The sequence below is a fragment of the Salvelinus fontinalis genome, chromosome 9 (genome assembly GCF_029448725.1).
Source record: "Salvelinus fontinalis isolate EN_2023a chromosome 9, ASM2944872v1, whole genome shotgun sequence".
Lineage (NCBI taxonomy): Eukaryota > Metazoa > Chordata > Actinopteri > Salmoniformes > Salmonidae > Salvelinus > Salvelinus fontinalis.
In genome coordinates this window covers 19,597,846-19,623,254 of record NC_074673.1, presented here as the reverse complement: position 1 = coordinate 19,623,254, position 25,409 = coordinate 19,597,846, and the positions used below count along the sequence as shown (strand labels likewise).

General features: G+C 42.0%; 1 protein-coding gene and 1 long non-coding RNA gene across 7 annotated transcripts in view; both read left to right on the top strand.

The window, feature by feature from the left end:
- The window catches only part of LOC129862219 (SH3 and multiple ankyrin repeat domains protein 3-like), a 423,372-nt gene that overhangs the window by 282,313 nt on the left and 115,650 nt on the right, over nucleotides 1-25,409 (top strand). For all 6 annotated transcript variants that reach the window (XM_055933651.1, XM_055933649.1, XM_055933650.1 and 3 more), the window contains 4 exons: nucleotides 22,453-22,530; nucleotides 23,468-23,534; nucleotides 23,882-24,117; nucleotides 24,291-24,454. In XM_055933651.1, the coding sequence (XP_055789626.1) occupies nucleotides 22,453-22,530; nucleotides 23,468-23,534; nucleotides 23,882-24,117; nucleotides 24,291-24,454 (545 nt within the window). The remainder of the gene's footprint in view (nucleotides 1-22,452; nucleotides 22,531-23,467; nucleotides 23,535-23,881; nucleotides 24,118-24,290; nucleotides 24,455-25,409) is intronic.
- Nucleotides 10,994-16,915, top strand: LOC129862223 (uncharacterized). The gene is made up of 3 exons (XR_008760738.1): nucleotides 10,994-11,500; nucleotides 13,039-13,094; nucleotides 13,290-16,915. It is a non-coding gene; the product is annotated as an uncharacterized LOC129862223 (long non-coding RNA).

Below are 25,409 nucleotides of genomic sequence, written 5' to 3'. Positions count from 1 at the left end.
TTTAGAGATCCAGGAGGCCACCGCTGGGCAGATCGATCACAGCGACAGAGCTTCTGAGTGGGGCTTAAGGGACTGAACATGGGGGGCGTCTGCATGATGATCCATGAATCAACAGAGAGACACACATTCAGTGACAGAGATCCATATGAGAGAGATGAAGAGGGAAAGGATATGGAGTGAGAAAGACAGTTAGTAGGATAGAGAGTAAAGGAAAGGAGAGAACCAATCAAAAGAGACAGGGGAGAAAACATTTGGATAAAAGAGAAGTATATGACAGACCGCTTCCAGATTGATGTATCAATAAAGAGACAGTCAGTGAGAAGTAGACTGGTTAATGAGCAGAGAAGACTGGTTAATGAGCAGAGTAGACTGGTTAATGAACAGAGAAGACTGGTTAATGAACAGAGAAGACTGGTTAATGAGCAGAGAAGACTGGTTAATGAGCAGAGTAGACTGGTTAATGAGCAGAGTAGACTGGTTAATAAGCAGAGAAGACTGGTTAATGAACAGAATAGACTGGTTAATGAGCAGAGTAGACTGGTTAATGAGCAGAGAAGACTGGTTAATGAACATAATAGACTGGTTAATGAGCAGAGTAGACTGGTTAATGAACAGAGAAGACTGGTTAATGAACAGAGAAGACTGGTTAATGAGCAGAGAAGACCGGTTAATGAACAGAGTAGACTGGTTAATGAACAGAGAAGACTGGTTAATGAACAGAGAAGACTGATTAATGAACAGAGAAGACTGGTTAATGAGCAGAGAAGACTGGTTAATGAGCAGAGTAGACTGGTTAATAAGCAGAGAAGACTGGTTAATGAACAGAATAGACTGGTTAATGAGCAGAGAAGACTGGTTAATGAACAGAGAAGACTGGTTAATGAACAGAATAGACTGGTTAATGAGCAGAGTAGACTGGTTAATGAACAGAGAAGACTGGTTAATGAGCAGAGAAGACTGGTTAATGAGCAGAGTAGACTGGTTAATGAAAAGAGAAGACTGGTTAATGAGCAGAGAAGACTGGTTAATGAACAGAGAAGACTGGTTAATGAGCAGAGAAGACTGGTTAATGAGCAGAGTAGACTGGTTAATGAGCAGAGTAGACTGGTTAATAAGCAGAGAAGACTGGTTAATGAACAGAATAGACTGGTTAATGAGCAGAGTAGACTGGTTAATGAGCAGAGAAGACTGGTTAATGAACAGAATAGACTGGTTAATGAGCAGAGTAGACTGGTTAATGAACAGAGAAGACTGGTTAATGAGCAGAGAAGACTGGTTAATGAGCAGAGAAGACTGGTTAATGAGCAGAGAAGACTGGTTAATGAACAGAGTAGACTGGTTAATGAACAGAGTAGACTGGTTAATTAACAGAATAGACTGGTTAATGAGCAGAGTAGACTGGTTAATGAACAGAATCGACTGGTTAATGAGCAGAGAAGACTGGTTCATGAACAGAGTAGACTGGTTAATGAACAAAGTAGACTGGTTAATGAACAGAGTAGACTGGTTAACCTGTTTGGAATGCAAGCCCGACGTTGGTACATTTATGACAACAGCCAGCTCAAAGTGCAGGGCGCGAAATTCAAAAGATATTTATTTTCAATATTTAACTTTCACACATTAACAAGTCCAATACAGCATATGAAAGGTACACATCTTGTGAATATAGCCAACATGTCCGATTTTTAAAATGTTTTACAGGGAAGACACAATATGTAAATCTATTAGCTAACCACGTTAGCAAAAGACACAACTTTTTTTACTATAACAGTTTATTACTCCATCAGTAGCTATCACAAATTCGACCAAATAAAGATATAAATAGCCACTAACCAAGAAACAACTTCATCAGATGACAGTCTGATAACATATTTATTGTATAGCCTATGTTTTGTTCGAAAAATTTGCATATTTCAGGTATAAATCATAGTTTACATTTCAGCTACAATCAGAAATTGCACCGAAAGCAGCCATAATATTTACAGACACCAACGTCAAATACCTAATTACTCATCATAAAACATTTCTGAAAAATACATAGTGTACAGCAATTGAAAGACAGGCATCTTGTGATTCCAGACAATATTTCCGATTTATCAAGTGTTTTACAGCGAAAACACAATATAGCGTTATATTAGCTTAGCACAATAGCAAACATAACAACAGCATTGATTCAAGGAAAAAATAGCTATAGCGTATAAACCACCAAAATATATTAATTGTTTCACTAACCTTCTCAGAATTCTTCAGATGACAGTCCTGTAACATCATATTACACAATGCATATAGAGTTTGTTCGAAAATGTGCATATTTAGCGGCACAAATCGTGCTTAGACAATGAGAATAGTGTCCATAACGTCAAGCAATCTGTCCGGCGCCATCTTGTAAAGGCACCTTTTCTTATCGAAAACTATTCATAAACTTGACTAAAAAAATACAGGTTGGACAGCAATTGAAAGACAAATTAGTTCTTAATGTAATCTCTGAATTACATTTTTAAAATTAACCTTACAGGCTGCGATAACGCAAGGCTACACTGCAGGAAATGGCGTCTTATGCATTTGACATTTTTCAACAGAACAATGAATTATCAGCATAAATAGTTCTTACTTTTAGATGAACTCCCATCAGAATTTTGGGAAATGTGTCCGTTGTCCAAAAGAATCGTTGCTAGGTTGGAGAACGTCGTCTTCAACGTTGCAATTAGCAATAAACAATAGCATGTGAGCCAGAGATACCCAACTCCCTAGAACGCCACAAAAATAAATACCCGAAAATCGCAATATACTGACATAAACTGATATAATTTGGTTTAAAATAACAACATTACGATGTCTTCAACACCTATATCGAATAAAAACAGAGCCGGATATATCTAGGAGCTAATACGGGAGCTTCTAAAATGACATGCCAAGACCCTTCCTGCGTCAGAGCAAAGAGTGGAAAGATGGGACACTTCGGGTTCCAGGCAATTTATAACCTTTGGTACCTACGTAAAAACTCCATTTCAACTCTCCCTATTTGCTGACACCCAGTGGAAGGCGTATGCAGTGCATCTCAACCAATAGAGGACAGGCAAATTAATACACAGGTCTCAGAACAGCCAGCAAAATTCTGCATTCTGACATACACATAGGAAAATTGCTGTAAGTCCAGTTCTGTTTCACCCACAGATATAATTCAAACGGTTTTAGAAACTAGAGAGTGTTTTCTATCCAATAGTAATAATAATATGCATATTGTACGAGCAAGAATTGAGTACGAGGCCTTTTTGAAATGGGCACCTTTTATCTGGCTACTCAAAACTGCCCCTTGAGCCCAAAGAGGTTAATGAGCAGAGAAGACTGGTTAACCTCTACAGAGTACCTAACCCGGATCCGGGAGCACCCCCCACACCCCCCACACTGATTAGCATCGCTAGCATAGTGTCACAATTAAATAGTAGCATCTAAATATCATTAAATCACAAGTCCAAGACACCCAATGAAAGACACAGATCTTGTGAATAAAACCACCATTTCAGATTTTTTAAATGTTTTACAGGGAAGACACAATATGTAAATCTATTAGCTAAACACGTTAGCAAAATGACACCATTTTCTTACTCCAACAGTTTCTTACTCCATCAGGTGCTATCACCAATTCGGCTAAACTAAGATATTGATAGCCACTAACCAACAAAAAAATTCTTAAGATGACAGTCTGATAACATATTTATGGTATAGCATAGTTTTTTTTTTTTAAATGTGCATTTTTCAGGTATAAATCACAGTTCTACATTGCAGCTGCAATCTGATATAGTGCTGATGCAGCTAGAACAATTACAGAGACCAACGTTATATAACTAATTACTTGTCTTAAAACATTTCAGAAAAAATACACAGCGTACAGACATTGAAAGCCCAACATCTGGTGAATCCAAACAATATTTCAGATTTTTTAAATGTTTTATAGCGAAATTAGCATAACTAGCTAATTAGCATAACCAGGCCAGCCAAAACCAGCTGGACGCGCGCGACCAGTTCACATGCACGACAGATATATGAAATAACATCGTAAATTGGGTCTTACTATTGCTGGTCTTTCATCAGAATGTTGATCAAGGTGTCCTTAGTCCTGATGAGTCGTTCAATCCATTCACAATAGCAACTTCCCCTCTTCATTTAGCCTGGGTACTGGTCGACTGGCACGGTCCATGTCCAAAGTTAAAAAACTCAAAGAACGGAACACGGCAAAACTCCCGAAAAAATTCTAATAATCTGATTAAACTATATTGAAAAAACATACATTACGGTGATATGGTCACATGTATCAAACAAACTTCGACACGGAGATAGTTTTCATCCGTAACGTCAGCATAACAAAAGACAATGCCACCTCTGAAAACGCGCATCTCAGAAACCGGAAGTTGTCGGTCACGCTAAAGAAATAGGTCTTATTTCACGTCAGTACAAGATAAACAAAAAATTTCTCCTCTGACGTCTTCCAGACACCCAGAGGAAGAAGAAGGAAGTGTCATTCGGGTCATAGGTCGCGTGACCATATATAGGCAGAGCTTTGAAGCGAGCATACACATCTTGCAATCTTTTTCTGGCTCAGGGAAAGTGCTGTGAAATGACCTGTGTTTGACTCAGAGACTCAATTGGAACGGTTTTAGAAACCATAGCTTGTTTTCTATCCAATGCTATATGGTTATATGCATATAGTAACAGCAATAATTGAATAAGAGGCAGTTTAGTCTGTAGAGGCAATTATGCTAATGCGAAACAGCACCCCCTGTATTCTCAAGAAGTTAATGTACAGAGTAGACTGGTTAATGAACAGAATAGACTGGTTAATGAACAGAATAGACTGGTTAATGAGCAGAGTAGACTGGCTAATGACACCACTAGAGAGTGGGGGTCGAGGGAACAGTGGGGTGGGAAGCTCAGGGGGGTGGGAGGCCAGTGGGGGGTCCCCCTCCGTGTTTAGGGGAGTGTAGAATTGGATAACAGGAACACAGATGTTAACATCTGAATCATGCCAATTAATAAAGTGGAGCCTATGGGATAATAACGATGACAGAAACCTATAATTTTGTATTTTGAATTTCGTGGTCACTAATTGAGATTTGTTGTTGCAAGTAGATTCACAAATATGTAATTTCATTTTGTAAGCTTTTCATCATGATGTGTGAAAAATGTAACAACAGTCACAAACTTGTAACTTGACATTTGAATACATTCAATAAGATTTGCAAGCATAATTTATTTTCAGAATTATTAGTAAGTCCATTTACTACTATGAATTTTCAGCTGTGAATCACTTGCAGAGTTTTTTATCGCCGCACGCTTGGACTTCTGTTGTCACGTTACCAAGAGATTCATAATAAAGTTTTCTACATTTGTAGAAAGAGATTTGCAAGTCAACAATTGGTTTGAGCAGCTCTGGGGGCAGGACCGTTTACTCCTGACCAATCAGCTAAAACCACAGCCGCATACTGCTGCAACCATGGCTGGAGGGTCCATCAATCAAATTTTAGGAAGTAGCTTGAAAACAAAGAGAAGTAATTTCTACAAAGTAACGATGTTACTTGCTGTTGTGAATGAGCCTATACAATATAACCCGATGACTCCTCCAGTCCCCGGACAGAACTCTGGTAACACTGAAACAAGAAAGATCAAGAAGAAGCGGAAGAAGAACATTAAGGCCTCAACCGCAAGCAGCTAGAGAGCAGCAAAACACACTCAAGGGCAGGGGGGAAGTGACAGGTACAGGTAAACTGTATATAGATGTTCCTCTGCTGGAGGGCCATCTTATATGGCGACACCCCCTTCAAACTCAAGCCCTGGGATGGAGCTGGTGGAGTTGCTTGATGGCACGTGGGCCATGGAGCAGATGACACCACGGAATGTCGTCACATATGAAGGAAACAATGTGTTACCGACATCACATGTAAAGGAGACAATGTATTTTGTGTAACTTTGCTTAGATGTCACATGTAAGGGGGAGGGTGTGTTGTGTGGCTGTAGTCAAGGAGTTATGGGCTTAGGCAAAACTGTATAAATACCAATGTAAAAGATCAGGAAAGGAGATTTGGGGGAAGACAGATCAGGAGCTGATTGATCGATAAGCGACATTACTGTGCAGCCGTATTCATTGACCTGGCTAAGGCTTTCGACTCTGTCAATCACAACATTCTTATTGGCAGACTCAACAGCCTTGGTTTCTCAAATGATTGCCTCGCTTGGTTCACCAACTACTTCTCCGATAGAGTTCAATATGTCAAATCGGAGGGCCTGTTGTCCGGATCTCTGGCAGTGTCTATGGGCGTGCCACAAGGTTCAATTCTCGGGCCGACTCTCTTCTCTGTATATATCAATGATGTCACTCTCGCTGCTGGTGATTCTTTGATCCACCTCTATGCAAACGACACCATTCTGTATCCAGATGAGCTTCAATGCCATACAACTCTCCTTCCGTGGCCTCCAACTGCCCTTAAATGCAAGTAAAACTAAATGCATGCTCTTCAACCGATCGCTGCCCGCACCTGCCCGCCCGTCCAGCATCACTACTCTGGACGGTTCTGACTTAGAATATGTGGACAACTACAAATACCTAGGTGTCTGGTTAGACTGTAAACTCTCCTTCCAGACTCACATTAAACATCTCCAATCCAAAATTAAATCTAGAATCGGCGTGCTATTTCGCAACAAAGCATCCTTCACTCATGCTGCCAAACATACCCTCGTAAAACTGACCATCCTACCGATCCTTGACTTCGACAATGTCATTTACAAAATAGCCTCCAACACTCTACTCAGCAAACTGGATGCAGTCTATCACAGTGCCATCCGTTTTGTCACCAAAGCCCCATATACTACCCACCACTGCGACCTGTATGATCTCGTTGGCTGGCCCTCGGTTCATATTCGTCGCCAAACCCACTAGCTCCAGGTCATCGACAAGTCTCTGATAGGTAAAGCCCCGCCTTATATCAGCTCACTGGTCACCATTGCAGCACCCACCCGTAGCACGAGCTCCCGCAGGTATATCTCACTGATCGCCCCAAAAGCCAATTCTTCCTTTGGCCGCCTCTCCTTCCAGTTCTCTGCTGCCAATGACTGGAACAAACTGAAACAATCTCTGGAGCTGGAGACTCTTACCTCCCTCACAAGCTTTAAGCACCAGCTGTCAGAGCAGCTCACAGATCACTGCACCTGTACATAGCTCATCTGTAAATAGCCCATCCAATCTACCTCATCCCCATACTGTATTTATTTTTTTATTTATCTTGCTCCTTTGCACCCCAGTATCTCAACTTGCACATTCATCTTCTGCACATCCTACCATTCCCGTGTTTAATTGCTATATTGTAAGTACTTTGCCACCATGGTCTATTTATTGCCTGACCTCTCTTATCCTACCTCATTTGCACATGCTATATATAGATTTTTCTACTGTATTTTTGATTGTATGTTTGTTTATTAGAAGCTTCTGCATTATAATTGCTATATAACAAATCTATAAAATCCATCAGTTGTGAAGTTGTGGAACCAAAAGAGAAGTGTTACTGGTTTTCATGAACTATACAAAACAAAAATATAAAGTGTTGTTCCCATGTTTCGTGAGCTAAAATAAAAGATCCCGAAATTGTCCATACACACAAAAAGCATATTTCCCTCAAATTGTGTGCACAAATTTGTTTACATCCCTGTTAGTGAGCATTTCTCATTTTCCAAGATAATCCATCAACCTGACAGGTGTGGCATATCAAGAAGCTGAATAAACAGCATGATCATTACATAGGTGCACCTTGTGCTGGGGGGAAATAAAAGGCCACTTTAAAATGTGCAGTTTTATTACACAACACAATTGTCATGCCCTGACCGTAGTTCCTTTTTTATGTCTCTATTTTGGTTTGGTCAGTGCGTGAGTTGGGGTGGGCATTCTATGTTTTTTCTATGTTTTCTATTTCTATGTGTTTGGCCTGGTATGGTTCCCAATCAGAGGCACCTGTCATCCGTTGTCTCTGATTGAGAACCATACTTAGGTAGCCTGTTCCCACCTGTGTTTGTGGGTAGTTGTTTTCTGTTTTGTGTGTCTGCACCAGTCAGAACTGTTTCGGTCGTTATCTTTGTTATTTTTGTTATTTCAGTGTTCATTTAATAAATATGGACACGTACCAAGCTGCGCCTTGGTCCTCTCCTTCCAGCAGCCATTTCAACAATGCCACAGATGTCTCAAGTTTTGAGGGAACGTGCAATTGGCATGCTGATTGCAGTCCATTAATTGGCATGCTGAATGCGGTGTTAATTTCTTTACTGTTAGTCGCCTCAGGCATCGTTTTAGAGAATTTGGTATTATGTCCAACCCGGCCTCACAACCGCAGACCTCATGTAACCACGCCAGCCCAGGACTTCCACATCCGGCTTCTTCCCCTGCGGGATTATCGGAGACCAGTCACCTGGACAGCTGATGAAACTGAGGACCATTTCTGTCTGTATTAAAGCCCTTTTGTGGGGAAAACTCATTTTGACTGGATTGGCCTGGCTCCCCAGTGGGTGGGCCTGTTGGAGGCCCATGGCCAGACCGTATTGTGGGATCGAGTAGGAAAACAAAGGGGAGCTTGAGGGTAACTATGTAAAAAGGACGCTAAAGGAGCACTGGGTGTCTATAGTTTGTCTTCTACCCAGATGAAGTGCTGAACCTCTGCTTTCAGTTAAGAGTTCATCTTAATTAATTAATTTTAACTGAAACCCTATACCCAGGACTTAGCGAGTGTGTCCGGTCAATTAGATAGGGAGGACCAGGAGTTTATGAGATTTTGGCGCACTTATAATAAATAGTTTAACCCCGTCTTGGAACGTGTCTTGTGTGAACGGCGAGAAATCACACAGTAAGAGCCACACCACGTAATAAAATAGTATAGAGCGGACTATGAATAAATAATGGTTTGCTTGTTGGTGTTGTACACAAAAAATAGCCCCCACTGACATGTAGTATACCGTGTCACAAACTACCCTGAAGTGTAATCAGTAGGAAGGAGTGAGCTAACCTCTGTGGCAAGCAGGAATAGACCAAGAGGGGTGACCCAGTTGATAAAGTGGAGCTCAGGGCTCCACTGCTAGCTCAGCTCAGGGTAGGAAAAAACAGGGAAGCCGCCTCACCGGGAAAGCGGCTCATTCAGCGGGATAATCCAGGCCTAAAACGTGCAGTGGGAGTTGACCCACCCTGTGAGGTCAAGAGAAAGGGAAGGGAAAGGGAAAGGGAAAGGGGGATTCTAGTCAGGTGTACAACTGAATGCATTCAACTGAAATGTGTCAGAAGATCCACAAGCAAAGACTACCCTCGCGTGAATGACGCTAGTAGGTCCGTCAGGGAGGCGGCCCGTACTAGTCACCTCGACATTACTTCTCCGTGCAAAGTACTAGAATAAAACTACTTGAAGGTAATCATCTATTTTATATGTAAACATCCATTTTTGGGATTAAAGCCATGACAGTAGTTTAACGTGAAATATAATGGTACATTTCAGATGAAATTGACAGCTGCTAATGTTAGCTACTGTACTTAACTAGCTTTACTATCAACTGGCTAGCTTCATCAGACAGCTTTAGATGCAAGGGGAAAAAAATATAATATTTGCTAGTTAACCATCTGATTGATAAAGTTGAGATAACTGCCATTTGCTAGCTAGCTAGCTAAATTTAAACGTGTTGTTGGAGTTTATTCACAACAATTGATATAACTAGATCCACACATGTTATTCTCTATAATGCAGAATTGTAAACGTGTAACTTGGGAAGCTCATTCAATAATACAGACATGGGTGATTTCTGTCCCAGGGGACTGAACTGTGTTCAATTTTGTTCTCCAATTTCAGATCACAGTAGTTGAATGAGGTGTTAGTGAAGTACTGTAACAAAAACCTGTGGCTGTCATGACTTCAATTTACTTAATACAGGTACGATGTAATTTTGTTAATCTATGCAGGTTTGTCATCTGATTTCCAGGAGCCTGACAGAGATACGGGCCTTCGAAAGGTATTCAGACCCCTTGACTTTTTCCACATTTTGTTACTTATTCTAAAATTGATTAAATAGATTTTTTCCCCTCATCAATCTACACACAATACCCCATAAAGACAAAGCCAAACAGATTTTTTGAATTTTTTGTTAATTTATTTAAAAAACTAACTGAAATATGACATTTACATAAGTATTCAAAACCTTTACTCAGTACTTTGTTGAAGCACCTTTGGCAGTGATTACAGCATCGAGTCTTCTTGGGTTTCTCCCATTCTTCTCGGCAGATGCTCTCAAGCTCTGTCAGCTTTGCTGCACAGCTATTTTCAGTTCTCTCTAGAGATGTTTGATCGGGTTCAAGTCCAGGCTCTGGCTGGGCCACTCAAGGACATTCAGAGACTTGTTCCGAAGCCACTCCTGCGTTGTCTTGGCTGTGTACTTAGGGTTGTTGTCCTGTTGGAAGGTGAACCTTCGCCCCAATCTGAGGTCCTGAATGCTTTGAAGCAGGTTTTCATCAAGGATCTCTCTGTACTTTTCTCCGTTCATCTTTCCTTCGATCCTGACTAGTTTCCCAGTTCCTGCCGCTGAAAAACATCCCCACAGCATGCTGCTGCCACCGCCATGCTTCACAGTAAAGATGGTGCCAGGTTTTCTCCACACGTGACCCTTGGCATTCAAGCCAAAGAGTTCAATCTTGGTTTCATCAGACCAGAGAATCTTGTTTCCATGGTCTGAGACTCTTTAGGTGCCTTTTGGCAAACTTCAAGCGGGCTGTCATGTGCCCTTTACTGAAGAGTGGCTGAAGAGTGACTTTACTGAAGAGTGCTGCATAGATAGATGGTTGTTCTTCTGAAAGGTTCTCCCATCTCCACAGAGGAACTCTGGAGCTCTGTCAGAGTGACCATTGGGTTCTTGGTCACCTCCCTGATCAAGGCCCTTCTCCCTGATTACTCGGTTTGGCCGGTCGGCCAGCTCTAGGAAGAGTCTTGGTGGTTCCAAACTTCTTCCATTTAAGAATGATGGAGACCACTGTAGTCTTGGGGACAGTCAATGCTGTCCCCAAGACAGCATTGACTGAATTTACCACAGGTGGACTCCAATCAAGTTGTAGAAACATCTCAAGGATGATCAATGGAAACAGGATACACCTGAGCTCAACTTTGAGTCTTATAGCAAAGGCTCTGAATACTTATGTATATATAGTTTTTCTGTGTTTTTATTTTTAATACATTTGCAAAAATGTCTAACGACCTGTTTTCGCTTTGTCATATGGGGTATTGTGTGTAGATTGTTAAGGAAAATGTTTCATTTAATCCATTTTAAAATAAGGCTGTAACGTAACAAAATGTTTAAAAAGTCAAGGGGTCTGAATAATTTCCGAATGCACTGTAGATACAACAATAGTCCAAGGCAGGAGTTGGCAGGAAATGTCTCTACATCCACGTTGAGGCCTGCTACAGGCAGGAACATGGAGCACTCCATGTCAGTGTCAGTAAGTAATGCATTTTTTATTTAAATATATATAATACTCCATTCATGGTGGAGAAGCCCTATGCACCATAAACCTGTCTACTCCTGGAGTAACTCACTGTCATAGAGATTCATTAGAGGATTTGGCAGGAGGCCCTGGGCCAATGGGAGGTCAGGGGTGAGGGCTTAGGGCAGGGGTGTCAAACATACGGCCCGCGGGCCGGAACCGGCCCCCAAGGAGGTTCGATCAGGCCCGCAGGATAATTTGAAAGTGGAAAAAATGCATAAAAGACATGGAATTAATATTTTTAATTCGCTGCAATTCATGGATTATCCGCTAAGGGGCGCACTCTTTCCATCAGAGTAGAAGACAAGCCGCATCACTGAGACAGACTGAAAACAGCAGACGGTATCAATGCGCCATCTGCTGCTTGTTACGACGTTGTTAATACCTTGGTCTCTACCTCTCCGCTACACCCTCATTAGCCAAAATGTCGTTATCCAAACGGAGAAAAGTAGATAAGGAGTGTAGAATTTTCAAAGAAAAATGGACCACGTCCTATTTATTTACAGAGATGCACGGAAAACCTTCGTGCTTGGTGTGTTTGCAACAAGTTTCGGTATTGAAGGAATATAATATTCGACGCCACTACGAGACTCATCACAGCGAAAAATATGACGGCTTGCAAGGACAACTGAGAAGAGATAAGATTAGCGAATTGCTGGCGGGTCTGAGGAAACAGCAGTCAACTTTCATCTAGAGCCGAGAAGTCAGTGAAGCAGCGGTAAAAGCCAGCTACCTAATTGCTAGCGAAATAGCATTAGCATCGAAGCCGTATTCCGACGGTGACTTTGTTAAACGATGCATGATGAAGGCGGCTGAACTTGTATGTCCCGAGAAGCGACAAGCTTTTGCCAATATTAGCCTGACAATCAGTGGGATCAGTTGCAATGCATATTTGTGAATGATAAAAGTAAATTGCACATTTGTCTAAGGAAATATGAGGTGTTTCATGAAATGTTTTGTAAAAGGATAGTTCATTAAATTTCAATATTTTCCTAATGTTCTTGTGCTTCTTTACACCAAAACAAAGGAAAGACATGATATTTTGGTTATTTATAGCAGAGTATGGTATAATTTTAATGGTCCGGCCCACTTGACATCTCCCTAGGCCGTATGTGGCCCACGATGCGAAATGAGTTTGACACCCCTGGCTTAGGGGGAGTGAGAGTGAAGTTAGACATGAAGATTCAACTTGAACCACAGAGTAAGAATACCTTCAAACCAAAATATATATGTCCAGCACAACTGTTTGGTCAGGAAAAACACTGTTCCACATGTTTAATTGAAGGATAGTCTTTGCAACCTTTCTGAAGGACAGCCCAACACAACCCTCTCCCCCAACACACACTTCCCTTTCAAAGCCATTGAGTTGATGTGTCTTTTACGCATCCATTTCTGATTGGAAGGCACCCCTATAGTCCTCAATAATCAACAATGGATTCAGTACCTCTTTCAATTGCATTCAGTACCTCTATTAATCTCTACATGTGTTACAGAGGGAATATTCCAGAGCCTTCTTACCAACTATCGGAGATCTCTCCAGGACAGATAAGTAAGCTCTGCTGGTGGTAATATACTTTATGCACTATGTAAACCTCGTTCACTATGGCTGACTGTCTGTGTGATGACATGTAGCATATTATCCAGGGCCATTGGTTGGATGTTCTGTACTCACTCCAAAACTCATGCTATTTCCTCTCACTACAAGTCTCTAGAAAAACTAACGCGTCCATCCCCCTATCCCCAGGTGAGTCTACTGGGCCATGGAACTCTAGAGCAGCACATTCAAAACAACTGCCCCCCTGTTACCACCTATCAGCAGACAGGTCCCTGAGGAAGGATGCAACTCTCAAGGACAATGGACAAATTTGGTGGATGATCACCAAACGGAATAAAGTTTTGTATAAACTACTCATGTTTGTTTTTTAAAAGTTATTGCGAAACAGTACATTTTTCATAGCCTGTTTTTCAAATTCTTACTAACTACTACGCTAACTTAAACATCAAACAACATGCAGACTTTCTCCATCAAGAAAACACCTGGTGCTTATGACTCCAAAAGGTCTAAAATTTTGTCATCTGATTTCCAGGAGCCTGACAGAGATACGGGCCTTCGGAAGGTATTCAGACCCCTTGACTTTTTCCACATTTTGTTACTTATTCTAAAATTGATTAAATAGATTTTTTCCCCTCATCAATCTACACACAATACCCCATAAAGACAAAGCCAAACAGATTTTTTCATCACTAAAGCCGTGTTAGCATTTACTGCACATATTGCTAAACAATCCAACCATTTTGTTATTGATATAAATGGGCAATTCACATACAATAAAGTGCATGAGCATTGACTGTAATAGCTCTAGGCTCCTGTGGTTGTCTGGCAGCATTCTGCTTTCTAGTGATCTTACTCCCTCTCCACCTGAAATGCAATAACAACAAAAAGAATAACAATAAGCCTAGTCAGTCAGTAATTTGTCTAACTTGGCTAAATTAAAAGCACTGATGTAAATGTGCACAAGTCTACTCAACCAAATTATACAAAAACAATACGGCCTATTTGCAGGAGGGACATATTCCAGTCACCAATTAATCAATAAACAGGCAGTGGAACGAAGTTTTCAAAAGTCAATAACAAGTCTTTAAAATATAGCTAGCAAATATGTATATATATATATTTTTTTTTCTAGAAACCTAACATTATTAGCTACATTGATGATGTTTGGAATTTTTCCCATAGCAGTTTCAATTTAACTTAGCTAACGTTAGCTAGCTACATGTTGACAGCTATATAATTAAATCAAATTAAAATAAAATGTTATTTGTCACATACACATGGTTAGCAGATGTTAATGCGAGTGTAGTGAAATGCTTGTGCTTCTAGTTCCGACAATGCAGTAATAACCAACGAGTAATCTAACCTAACAATTTCACAACAGCTACCTTATACACACAAGTGTAAAGGGATGAAGAATATGTACATAAAGATATATGAATGAGTGATGGTACAGAATGGCATAGGCAAGATGCATTAGATGGTTTCGAGTACAGTATATACAAATGAGATGCGTAATGTAGGGTATGTAAACAATGTTTTAAAGTGCCATTGTTTAAAGTGGCTAGTGAAACATTTTTTACATGTATGGCAGCAGCCACTCAATGTTAGTGATGGCTGTTTAACAGTCTGATGGCCTTGAGATAGAAGCTGTTTTTCAGTCTCTCGGTCCCTGCTTTGATGCACCTGTACTGACCTCGCCTTCTGGATGATAGCGGGGTGAACAGGCAGTGGCTCGGGTGTTGTTGTCCTTGATGATCTTTTTGGCCTTCCTGTGACATCGGGTGGTGTAGGTGTCCTGGAGGGCACATAGTTTGCCCCCGGTGATGCGTTGTGCAGACCTCACTACCCTCTGGAGAGCCTTACGGTTGTGGGCGGAGCAGTTGCCGTACCAGGCGGTGATACAGCCCGACAGGATGCTCTCGATTGTGCATCTGTAAAAGTTTGTGAGTGCTTTTGGTGAGAAGCCGAATTTCTTCAGCCTCCTGAGGTTGAAGTGGCGCTGCTGCGCCTTCTTCACAACGCTGTCTGTGTGGGTGGACCAATTCAGTTTGTCCGTGATGTGAACGCCGAGGAACTTAAAGCGTTTTACCCTCCACTACTGTCCCTTTGATGTGGATAGGGGGGTGCTCCCTCTGCTGTTACCTGAAGTCCACGATCATCTCCTTTGTTTTGTTGACGTTGAGTGTGAGGCTATTTTCCTGACACCACACTCCGAGGGCCCTCACCTCCTCCCTGTAGAACGTCTCGTCATTGTTGGTAATCAAGCCTACCACTGTAGTGTCGTCTGCAAACTTGATGATTGAGTTGGAGGCGTGCATGGCCACGCAGTCGTGGGTGAACAGGGAGTACAGGGGAGGGCTGAGAATGCACCTTTGTGGGGCCCCAGTGTTGAGGATCAGCGGGGTGGAGATGTTGTTACCTACCCTCACCACCTGGGGGCGGCCCATCAGGAAGTCCAGTACCCAGTTGCACAGGGCGGGGTCGAGACCCAGGGTCTCGAGCTTGATGACAATAAGCAATAAGGCCAGAGGGGGTGTGGTATATGGACAAAATACCACGGCTAAGGGATGTTCTTAAGCACTACACAAGGCAGAGTGCTAGGACACAGCCCTTAGCTGTGGTATATTGGCCATACATCACAAACCCCCGAGGTGCCTTATTGCTATTATAAACTGGTTACCAATGTAATTATAACAGTAAAAATAAATGTTTTGTCATACCCATGGTATACCATGGCTTTCAGCCAATCAGCATTCAGGGCTCAAACCACCCAGTTTATAATCTCAGTGCAAGAGGCGTCACTGGTTCGATTCCGGGCTGTATCACATCCAGCCGTGATTGGGAGTCCCATAGGGCGGTGCACAATTGGCCCAGCGTAGGCCGGGGTAGGCCGTCATTGTAAATAACTTGCTTTCCTAGTTAAATAAAGGTTAAAATAAAATATGAAAATATATAATGGTATTCATATCAACTTTATCAATCAGATAGTTAACTAGCAAATGTATTTGTTTCCCCCTAGCATCTAAAGCTGCCTGATAAATCTAATGTTAGCCAGTTGATAGTAAAGCTAGGATGAATTTCAGAAGCCAGCTAGCTAAAGTGAACTTAGCTGCAGTCAATAGATTTCCTCTGAAATGTACCACTTATATTTCACATGATAAACAAATTACTGTCATGCCTTTTCACAAAACATGTATGTACACATAATAAAGTGATGATTACCTTCAAGTAGACTGTTTTATTCTAGTACTTTCGGCCGAGTAACATTAATAATGTTACTTTGTAAAAATGACTTCTCCTCTTCAAGCTATTTCCTGAGATTTGATTGATGGAACAATCCATCCAATGGTTGCAGCAATTAGGCGGCTGTGGTTTTGACGGATTGGTCAGGAGTAAAAATGGTCCTGCCCCTATTGCTGCTCAAATCAGTATTCATTACTTGCGAATCTCTTTCTACAAATGTACAAAACGTTCTACAATCTTACAAATCTCTTGGTAGTGTGACAACAGTGACAGAACCCAAGCGTGGACTTATAAAATAAATTATGCTTGCAAATCTTTTTGAATGTATTCAAATGTGAAGTTACAAGTTTGCGACCGTTGTACAAGTTTCCAAATCTGACTTCCAACCACGAATCTCAATGTGAGACAACGAAACTCAAAATACAAACTGGTTCTGTCATCATTATTATCCAGGAGTCCAGGTGGAATCAGGCACCTGTCAGACAAGACATGGAGAGGGAACAGATTGGAAATGTGATTGTATCTTACATTCTTTTGACAATGGAACCCTCTATAAAGCTGTTGAATTCTGTATTTAAGTCTCCCGATTCTGTATTTAAGTCTCCTGAATGATTCATCCATTTAGTAAAATGCAAAGCTTTTAGATTGCTTTTAGCGACGGTACTTTAGGGGAACTCTACTCCTCTGGAGTTGACCTGCTGATGTTCAGTGTATATCATGGTAAAGAAACGTGTAGAGGAAGTCTGCTCGATTCTTAATGGTTTCCTGTAATATCACTATGGCTGCAAGCAGGGAGACAGATGTCCCTCTCTATAATTGGTCTCCTGGAGCGTTTGTGCATTTGTGTGTGTGTTTGTGTGTGAGTGTATATGTGTGTATACTGTATGTGTGTGTTGTTGTAAGTTGAGAGGCAGCAGTTGATGCATGGGTTTTCTACTGCCATTCATCTCCCCATTCCAAATAAAAAGAGCATGCACACACACATACACACACACTGAACAACCACTGCCTCCCTTTCTCTCCATCCCACAATTCCCTTCTCTCTGTTTCTCCACTCATCTCTCTCTCCCTGTTCCTGCTTTATCACCCCCTGTCTCTCATGTCTCACCCCTGTCAGCCTCCTTCTCTTTAATGGATACTTTCTCATTCCCAGTAGATTATCCTGCTACTGCTAGAGACTCCTGCCTAAGGGAGAACAAAACACAAACACGCACACACTCACAAACACACACACCCACAGCCCACCTCTATGTGTATTAACCGCCCTAGCTAATTCACTGTCAGAGACTTAATGGGGTCATTAGCTACAGTTTGCTCCTTACCTTTAAGTGTAAAGTAAAAATAAATACATTTAAATGCCTTTAAAAGAGGCCATCCCCATGCTATGCTTTACAGCAGCTTTACAACATGAGAGAGAGAGAGAGAGAGTACTGTAGACTACTTTATCACCGAACTCAACCCAGAGTCTCTCAGAGCGTTCAGTCAGCCCACTGACACCCCTATCGGATCACAGCAAAATCACAGTGTACCTGAACAGAGAAGAAAAAATGCAGGATAAACTGCTTACTATTAAGAAATGCTATAAATGGAAGGAGAGTTGTGTACAAACATACCAAAAACTATTGGCAAACAACAAATGCAATCCTTTTTAGAGAACTTCCTGGACAAAATGTTTCACAGTGAAGGTGTAAATCTGACAGTAGAAAGCCTAAAGTATATTTGATCTTTCAGCTTCCCTGTCAAATCTAAAAATGTCAAGCAGACAACCGAAAGACAATGAACAATGATGACAAATGGTCAAACAGAACAGAAATATGCTAAGGAAAAAGAAGGAACAGCATGTCAGAAATCAGCTGAATGTAATGGAAGAATCCATAGAATCAAACCACTTCTGGGAAAATTGGAACACACTAAACAAAACAACAACACGAAGAATTATTTATCTCCAATCTTTTTGGCCATTTAACAACGAGCAAACAACAAACACATATACACAATCAATAACAAATCTTAGAATCAACTATTATTAAAGACTACCAGAACCCACTGGAGTCTCCAATTACATTTAATGAACTACGGGACAAAATGCAAACTCTCCAACCCAAAAATGCCTGGGATGTTGATTATTTCCTAAAATAAATGATAAAATATATGGACAACTTAAAATTGGCTATGCTTTAACTCTTTAACATTATCCTCAGATGTGGCATCTTCCCCAATATTTGGAACCAAGGCCTGATCATCCCAATCCACAAAAGTGGAGACAAATTTGACCCCAATAACTACAGTGGAATATGCGTCAACAGCAACCTCTGGAAAATCCTCTGCATTATCATTAACAGCAGACTCCTACATTTCCTCAGTGAAAAATATGTCTTATGCAAATGTGAAATTGTCTTTTTCCCAAATTACCATACAACAGACCACGTATACACCATGCACAACCTAATTGACAAACAAAACAAAACAAAAACAAAGTCTTCTCATGATTTGGTGATCTCAAAAAAAGCTTTTGACTCAATTTGGCATGAGGGCCTGCTATATAAATGGATGGAAAGCGGTGTTGGGGTAACAACATATGTCACCATAAAACCAATGTACACAAACAACAACAAGTGTTTGGTTAATAAAATTGGTGGGGACGACGTCCTCGATGCACTTATGGGTATAACCAGTAACTGATGTGATGTACTCCTCAATGCCATCGGAAGAATCACGAAACATATTCCAGTCTGCGCTAGCAAAACAGTCCTATAGATTAGCATCTGCTTCATCTGACCACTTTTTTCATAGACCGAGTCACTGGTGCTTCCTGCTTTAATTTTTGCTTGTAAGCAGAAATCAGGAGGATAGAGTTATGGTCAGATTTGCTAAATGGAGGGCGAGGGAGAGCTTTGTACATCTCTCTGTGTGTGGAGTAAAGGTGTTCTAGAATTTATTTCCCCTCTGGTTGCACATTTAACAGGCTGTTAGAAATTTAGTAAAACTGATTTAAGTTTTCCTGCATTAAAGTCCCCGGCCACTAGGAGCGCCGCCTCTGGATGAGTGTTTGCTTATGGTGGAATATAACTCATTGAGTGCTGGTTTAGTGGCAGCCTCGGTCTGTGGTGTTATGTAAACAGCTACAAAAAATACAGCTGAAAACTCTATAGGTAAATATTGTGGTCTACAGCTTATCATGAGACGCTCTACCTCAGGCGAGCAAACCTTGAGAGTTCCTTAGATATCGTGCACCAGCTGTTGTTTACATAAGTTCATAGGCCCCCGCCCGTGTCTTACCAGCGGCTGCTGTTCTGTTGATAAAGTGTATAACCCACCAGCTGTATGTTCTTGATGTCGTCGTTCAGCCACGACTCGGTGAAACGTAAGATATTACAGTTTTTAATGTCCCATTCGTAGGATATACGTGCTTTCAGTTTGTCCCATTTATTTTCCAGCGATTGAATGTTAACTAGCAGACTGGAAGGTAAGGGCAGATTAGCCACTCGTCACCTGGTCCTCACAAGGCTTCCCGATCTCTTTCCGTGAAACCCAACTTCCCTTTTGCTGCGAATCAAGAGGATCTTGGCCTGGTCGGGCATCTGTAGTATATCCCTCGCGTCCGACTCATTGAAGAAGAACTCCTCGTCCAACTTGAGGTGAATAATCCCAGTTCTGATGTCCAGAAGCTCTTTTCAGTCATAAGAGACGGTAGCAGCAACATTATGTTCAAAACAAGTTACGGACAACGTGAAAAGACAAACAAAATAGCATGGTTGGTTAAGAGCCGATAAGACGGCAGCCCTACCCTCCGGCGCCATCTTTTCCATAATCTGTTGCTTCTGTCCCCAACCAAGGACGGCCTACAGCAGCACCTAGATCTTCTGCACAGATTCTGTCACACCTGGGTCTTGACAGTGAATCTTAGTAAAACAAAAATAATGGTTTTCCAAAAAAGGTCCAGTTGCCAGGACCACGAATACAAATTCCATCTAGACACTGTTGTCCTGTAGCACACAAAAAAACGATACCTACCCCGGCTTAACATCAAACCCACAGGTAACTTCCACAAAGCTGTGAACGATCTGAGAGTTAACGCAAGAAGGGCCTTCTACGCCATCAAAATGAACATAAAATTCGACATCCCAGTTAGGATCTGGTAAAAAATATTTGAATCAGTAATAGAACCCATTACCCTCTGTAGTTGTGAAGTTAGGGGTCCACTCACCAACCAATAATTCACAAAATGGGACAAACACACATTTGAGACTCTGCATGCAGAATTCTGAAATGACTTCCTCTGTGTACAACATAAAACCCCAAATAATGCATACAGAGCAGCATTAGGCCGATACCCACTAATTTGCCAGCTGGTTTTGGGACTCAGTTCACAAACACAAACAGACCCCACAGAGCCCCAGGACAGCAACACAATTGGACCCAACCAAATCGTGAGAAAACAACAAGATAATTATTTGACACATTAGAAAGATTCAACCAAAAAACAGCGCAAACTGGAATGCTATTTGGCCCTAAACAGAAAGTACGCAGTGGCAAAATACCTGACCACTGTGACTGACACAAAATGAAGGAAATCCTTGACTATGTACAGACTCAGTAAGCATAGCCTTGCTATTGATAGAGGCCGCCATAGGCAGACATGGCTCTCAAGAGAAGACAGGCTATGTGCTCACTGCCCACAAAATGAGGTGGAAACTGAGCTGCACTTCCTATCCTCCTGCTAATTGTATGACCATATTAGTGACACATATTTCACACAGACCCACAAAGAGTTTAGAAACATACCAAATATTGACAAACTCCCCTATCTGTTAGGCGAAGTGTCACAGTGTGCAGTCACAGCAGCAAGATGTGTGACCTGTTGTCACAAGAAAAGGGCAAACAGTGGAGTACAAACACCATTGTAAATACAACCTATATTTATCTGTTTATTTATTTATTTTCTCTTGCCATTCATACTTCAACTATTTGCACATTGTTAAAACACTGTACATAGCCAATAACATGACATTTAAAATGCCTTTATTCCCTTGAACATTTTGTGAGTATAATGTTTACTGTTAATTTTTGATAGTTTTTTTTACTGTTTGTTGTGTTTCATTTGCTTTGGAAATGTAAACATACAGTATGTTTCCAATGCCAATAAAGCACCTCTGAATTGAATTGAAAATTAAGAGAGAGAGAGAGAGAGAGAGAGAGAGAGAGAGAGAGAGAGAGAGAGAGAGAGAGAGAGAGAGAGAGAGAGAGAGAGAGAGTACTGTACTGTACAAGCATCTAGTGATTAGCTAAGCTAACAGCCGGAAGGGTTGCTAGCATTAGCATGAAGTGATTATAGAGCTATTATAGGAAAGGCACTGCATTATTGAACCGCCTTGTTAGTTAAAGGAAGATGTGTGGATTCCTCATGTCTCTCTGCTTACCTTGAAAAAACACAATAAACTCTGACTATAGGTTCCTATGAGATCAGTGTAATATGAACAGAAATGTGCATTCCTGTGAGTGTATATACAGTATGACTCAAAAGGGTCCAGGAAGAGAGCAGCCACAAGTTTGGTTAAGGTCAATCATAGCGCTGTTAATTCTATTCATACCTTGCAAACACATAGCCCTTCCCCTTAACCTATGGACCACTCCTGAGAGAGGGATAGGACTATACATGTACACACAGCCCCAATGATATAGCCTAATTACACACACATTCACACAGCAACATCCATGTTATGTAGGCTATGAATGGAGGGAGAGAGGAGGGAAGAGGAGGGTAATGGAAAGACATTTCTGAGAGGGAGAGAAGGGACGAGGAAGGCTCTAGCATTAAAGGATGAATGGGGGGAGGAAGTGAGCCTCTTTCTCTCTCTCTGGTCAGTGTCATTATCAGACTTAGCACTGTTGGGACCAATTTAGAGAACGGAGCTGGCACTACCTGGAGCCTCATATATATTCGGTGTGTGTTTCTGTGTGTGTGTGTGCACGTGCTTTGTTGTGCATGTGTGCTTGTTTGTGTGTGTTCTGATGAATTGAACATCCATATGCAACCAAAATACCAAAATTTCACAACTAATCTAACTTGCCTGACAAAAGTATCCATTTCTCTCTCTTTCTCTTTCAGGATAGCTGTACCAGAGTTCTACTGTTTCGGGGAGCGAATAAAGAGATCAAGAACTACAACAGCCAGACAGCCTTTCAGGTGAGACTCACCATCCTTCAGCTGGCCTCTATCAGACATTACACATTCTAGTTATACCGTAACCATATGCCATGAGGACAACTTTGTGTGACTTAATATGGAAAAGTTTTTGCAACTCTTGGAGGTCAAGGGAGCTCAACACTATATATATGTTTGTTCTGTGATAACTACATGGCATGAAGGCAACTCCACTTGAACACTGTACTCTTTCTGTACTCTGGCCTGCCTCTTTGACAAGCTGTGTGATTAAGCCTGTGACAAATTGACATTAACACAGATTTCCTCAATACATCAATGTTCATTTGTTTGTACACAGGGCTATCTGGCACCACACACCACCAGCACACTCACATGTACACGTGCACACATTCACATGCACACGCTCACACCGTGCCAGAAATCAGAAACACACACTGCTATCAGACATCTGTTACAATCAGCCTTTTAATGAAGGGATACCAATGTGTGAAATATTAATCAGAGAGAGAGAGAAAGAGAGAGAAAGAGAGAGATGGAACCATAGAGTAATGCAAATTAAGAGGGGTGAGATAGAATTTGTGATGAAATGTTGTCTGAAAAAGATGATATTGAAGGATGGAGGGAAGGTGGGAGAGAGAAAGTGGTTTGAATGGAATGTGTTCCCCTGTTAGCTGTAGTTTAGAGTAGCTGTAGTATACGTCCGATAATTTGTTGCCAAAAGTTTTCTTGAAACAACAGAGGCTGATGTTTATTCCAGACAGACTCTGAGACAGCAGCTTTCAGCAGGGTTCTGTTCTCTCCCCATGAGAAGGACAGTTTCCAATGGGAGCCTTGTTTTACAGAACACTCATATTGAGAAGTTGAGAGTTGGGAAAGGAACAAACACACAACATATATTTGACTTATGCCTCTCCTCACCTTCCATCCCCTCTTCTCTCCTCCCTCTCTCCTCCTCCAGGTGGCCATTATAGCAGGAAACTTTGATCTGGCTGAAATCATCAAGATCCACAAAGTGTCAGACGTTGGTGAGTAGACTACAGTACATGCCATGGGTATGTGGCTAACAGGAGGTGGTCACTGGACTCTCCCATAGTGGTGTCAGAGGGTTAGAGAGCCCTCAGCAAAGTGACTGAAGTACTCGGACTGTAGCCACTGTAATCACCCAGTCATGTGCACTTGCTCTGTATAATTCAGTGTACTGCGTGTAAATCTGCTATGTGTGAATAGTCCGCCATCTAGTGTTTGAAGGAAAGAATACACCAGATTCCTAATTTAATGCAGTAAAATGTTTTCCTAACTCAGTAGCCTCAGCAGTGCCTTAGGCATAAAGGCATTCATTAGGCCAACAACATGTTGTGTGTTCCTCTCCCAGTGCCTTTCAGGGAGACCCCTTCCTACACCAACCGTAGACGTGTGTTGGTGGGAGGACTGCCCTCGCCCCGCTCCCTGCTGCGCTCCGCTAGCGACAACAACCTCAATGGGGACAGCAGTCAAGGTCTGGGTCAAGGTCTGGGGCAGGGTCATGGTCGACAGGGTCAGTCTCCTGTCCCCTCTCTGAGGAGCCTCCCTGCACTGGGACAACACCAACAACACGCCAGCCTGGGGGAGGTGAGAGACAGAGAGAGAGACAGAGAGAGAGAGAGACAGAGAGAGAGAGAAAGAGACAGAGACAGAGTATGTGTGTTTGCATGGGAGTGCGTGCCTGCCTGCGTGTGTGTGACAGAGATTTATGGAATGTGTGTGTAACAGACTGTGTGTGCTGTGTGTGTGTTATAATCCAGACTCGTCATGGAGAGATGCCAGACAGCAGTCTCCAGAGCACAGGCAGCTCTCGCTCCTCCCACTCCCGCTCTCCCTCGCTACACAGTCATCTGCATGAGGGCGATCAGGGCATCAGGAAGACACACGGACACCCTCAAGGACACGTCCCTCGAGGACGGCTCAGGTGAGACAGACAATCAATCATATATTTAATATACTGCTCCTTGGGGGACAATGAACTGTTCTGGGTCTGATCTGAAAGGAAAGCTCCTCCTCTCTTCTCCTTGTCATAGTCTCTCCATTATGGGATAAATTGTGCAGATTACTAATGCTGAGGTTCCTATCCATTTTATTGTGATCACGTGTCCGTCGTACTGACTCAGTACATGATTAACACATAGCTTTATGCTTCTCCTATAGAACACTGTATGTGTGTATGCGTTTCTGCAAGTGTGTGCGTGTGTGTGTGTGTGTGTGTGTGTGTGTGTGTGTGTGTGTGTGTGTGTGTGTGTGTGTGTGTGTGCTTATTCTCCAGATGCGGCAGCAGTTTGATGTCTGACATGGGAATTGCATTACAGACACAACTATAGCCCTCTCTCCCTTTGTAATACCCTACTGTCACTTCACTCCATCCATCAGACATGCTGCTACTCAGACCTCTCTCTCTCTCTCTCTCTCTCTCTCTCTCTCTCTCTCTCTCTCTCTCTCTCTCTCTCTCTCTCTCTCTCTTCTCTCTCTCTCTCTCTCTCTCTCTCTCTCTCTCTCTCTCTCTCTCTCTCTCTCTCTCTCTCTCTCCTCTCTCTCTCTCTCTCCTCTCTCTCTCTCTCTCTCCTCTCTCTCTCTCTCTCTCTCTCTCTCTCTCTCTCTCTCTCTCTCTCTCTCTCTCTCTCTCTCTCTCTCTCTCCTCTCTCTCTCCTCTCTCTCTCTCTCTCTCTCTCTCTCTCTCTCTTCTCTCTCTCTCTCTCAGGCCACAGTAGTAAAGCAGCATCAGTGTGTTGAACATGGCACCCTGTTGGTAGAGGTAGTGTAGCTTGCCTGTATTTGAATGTACGGTCTCCACAAAGAGGTATAGTTATACCTTAATTTTCAGTACATATGAGATGCTTACTGAGACTCCCGTATCAGTAGTAGTTAGACTG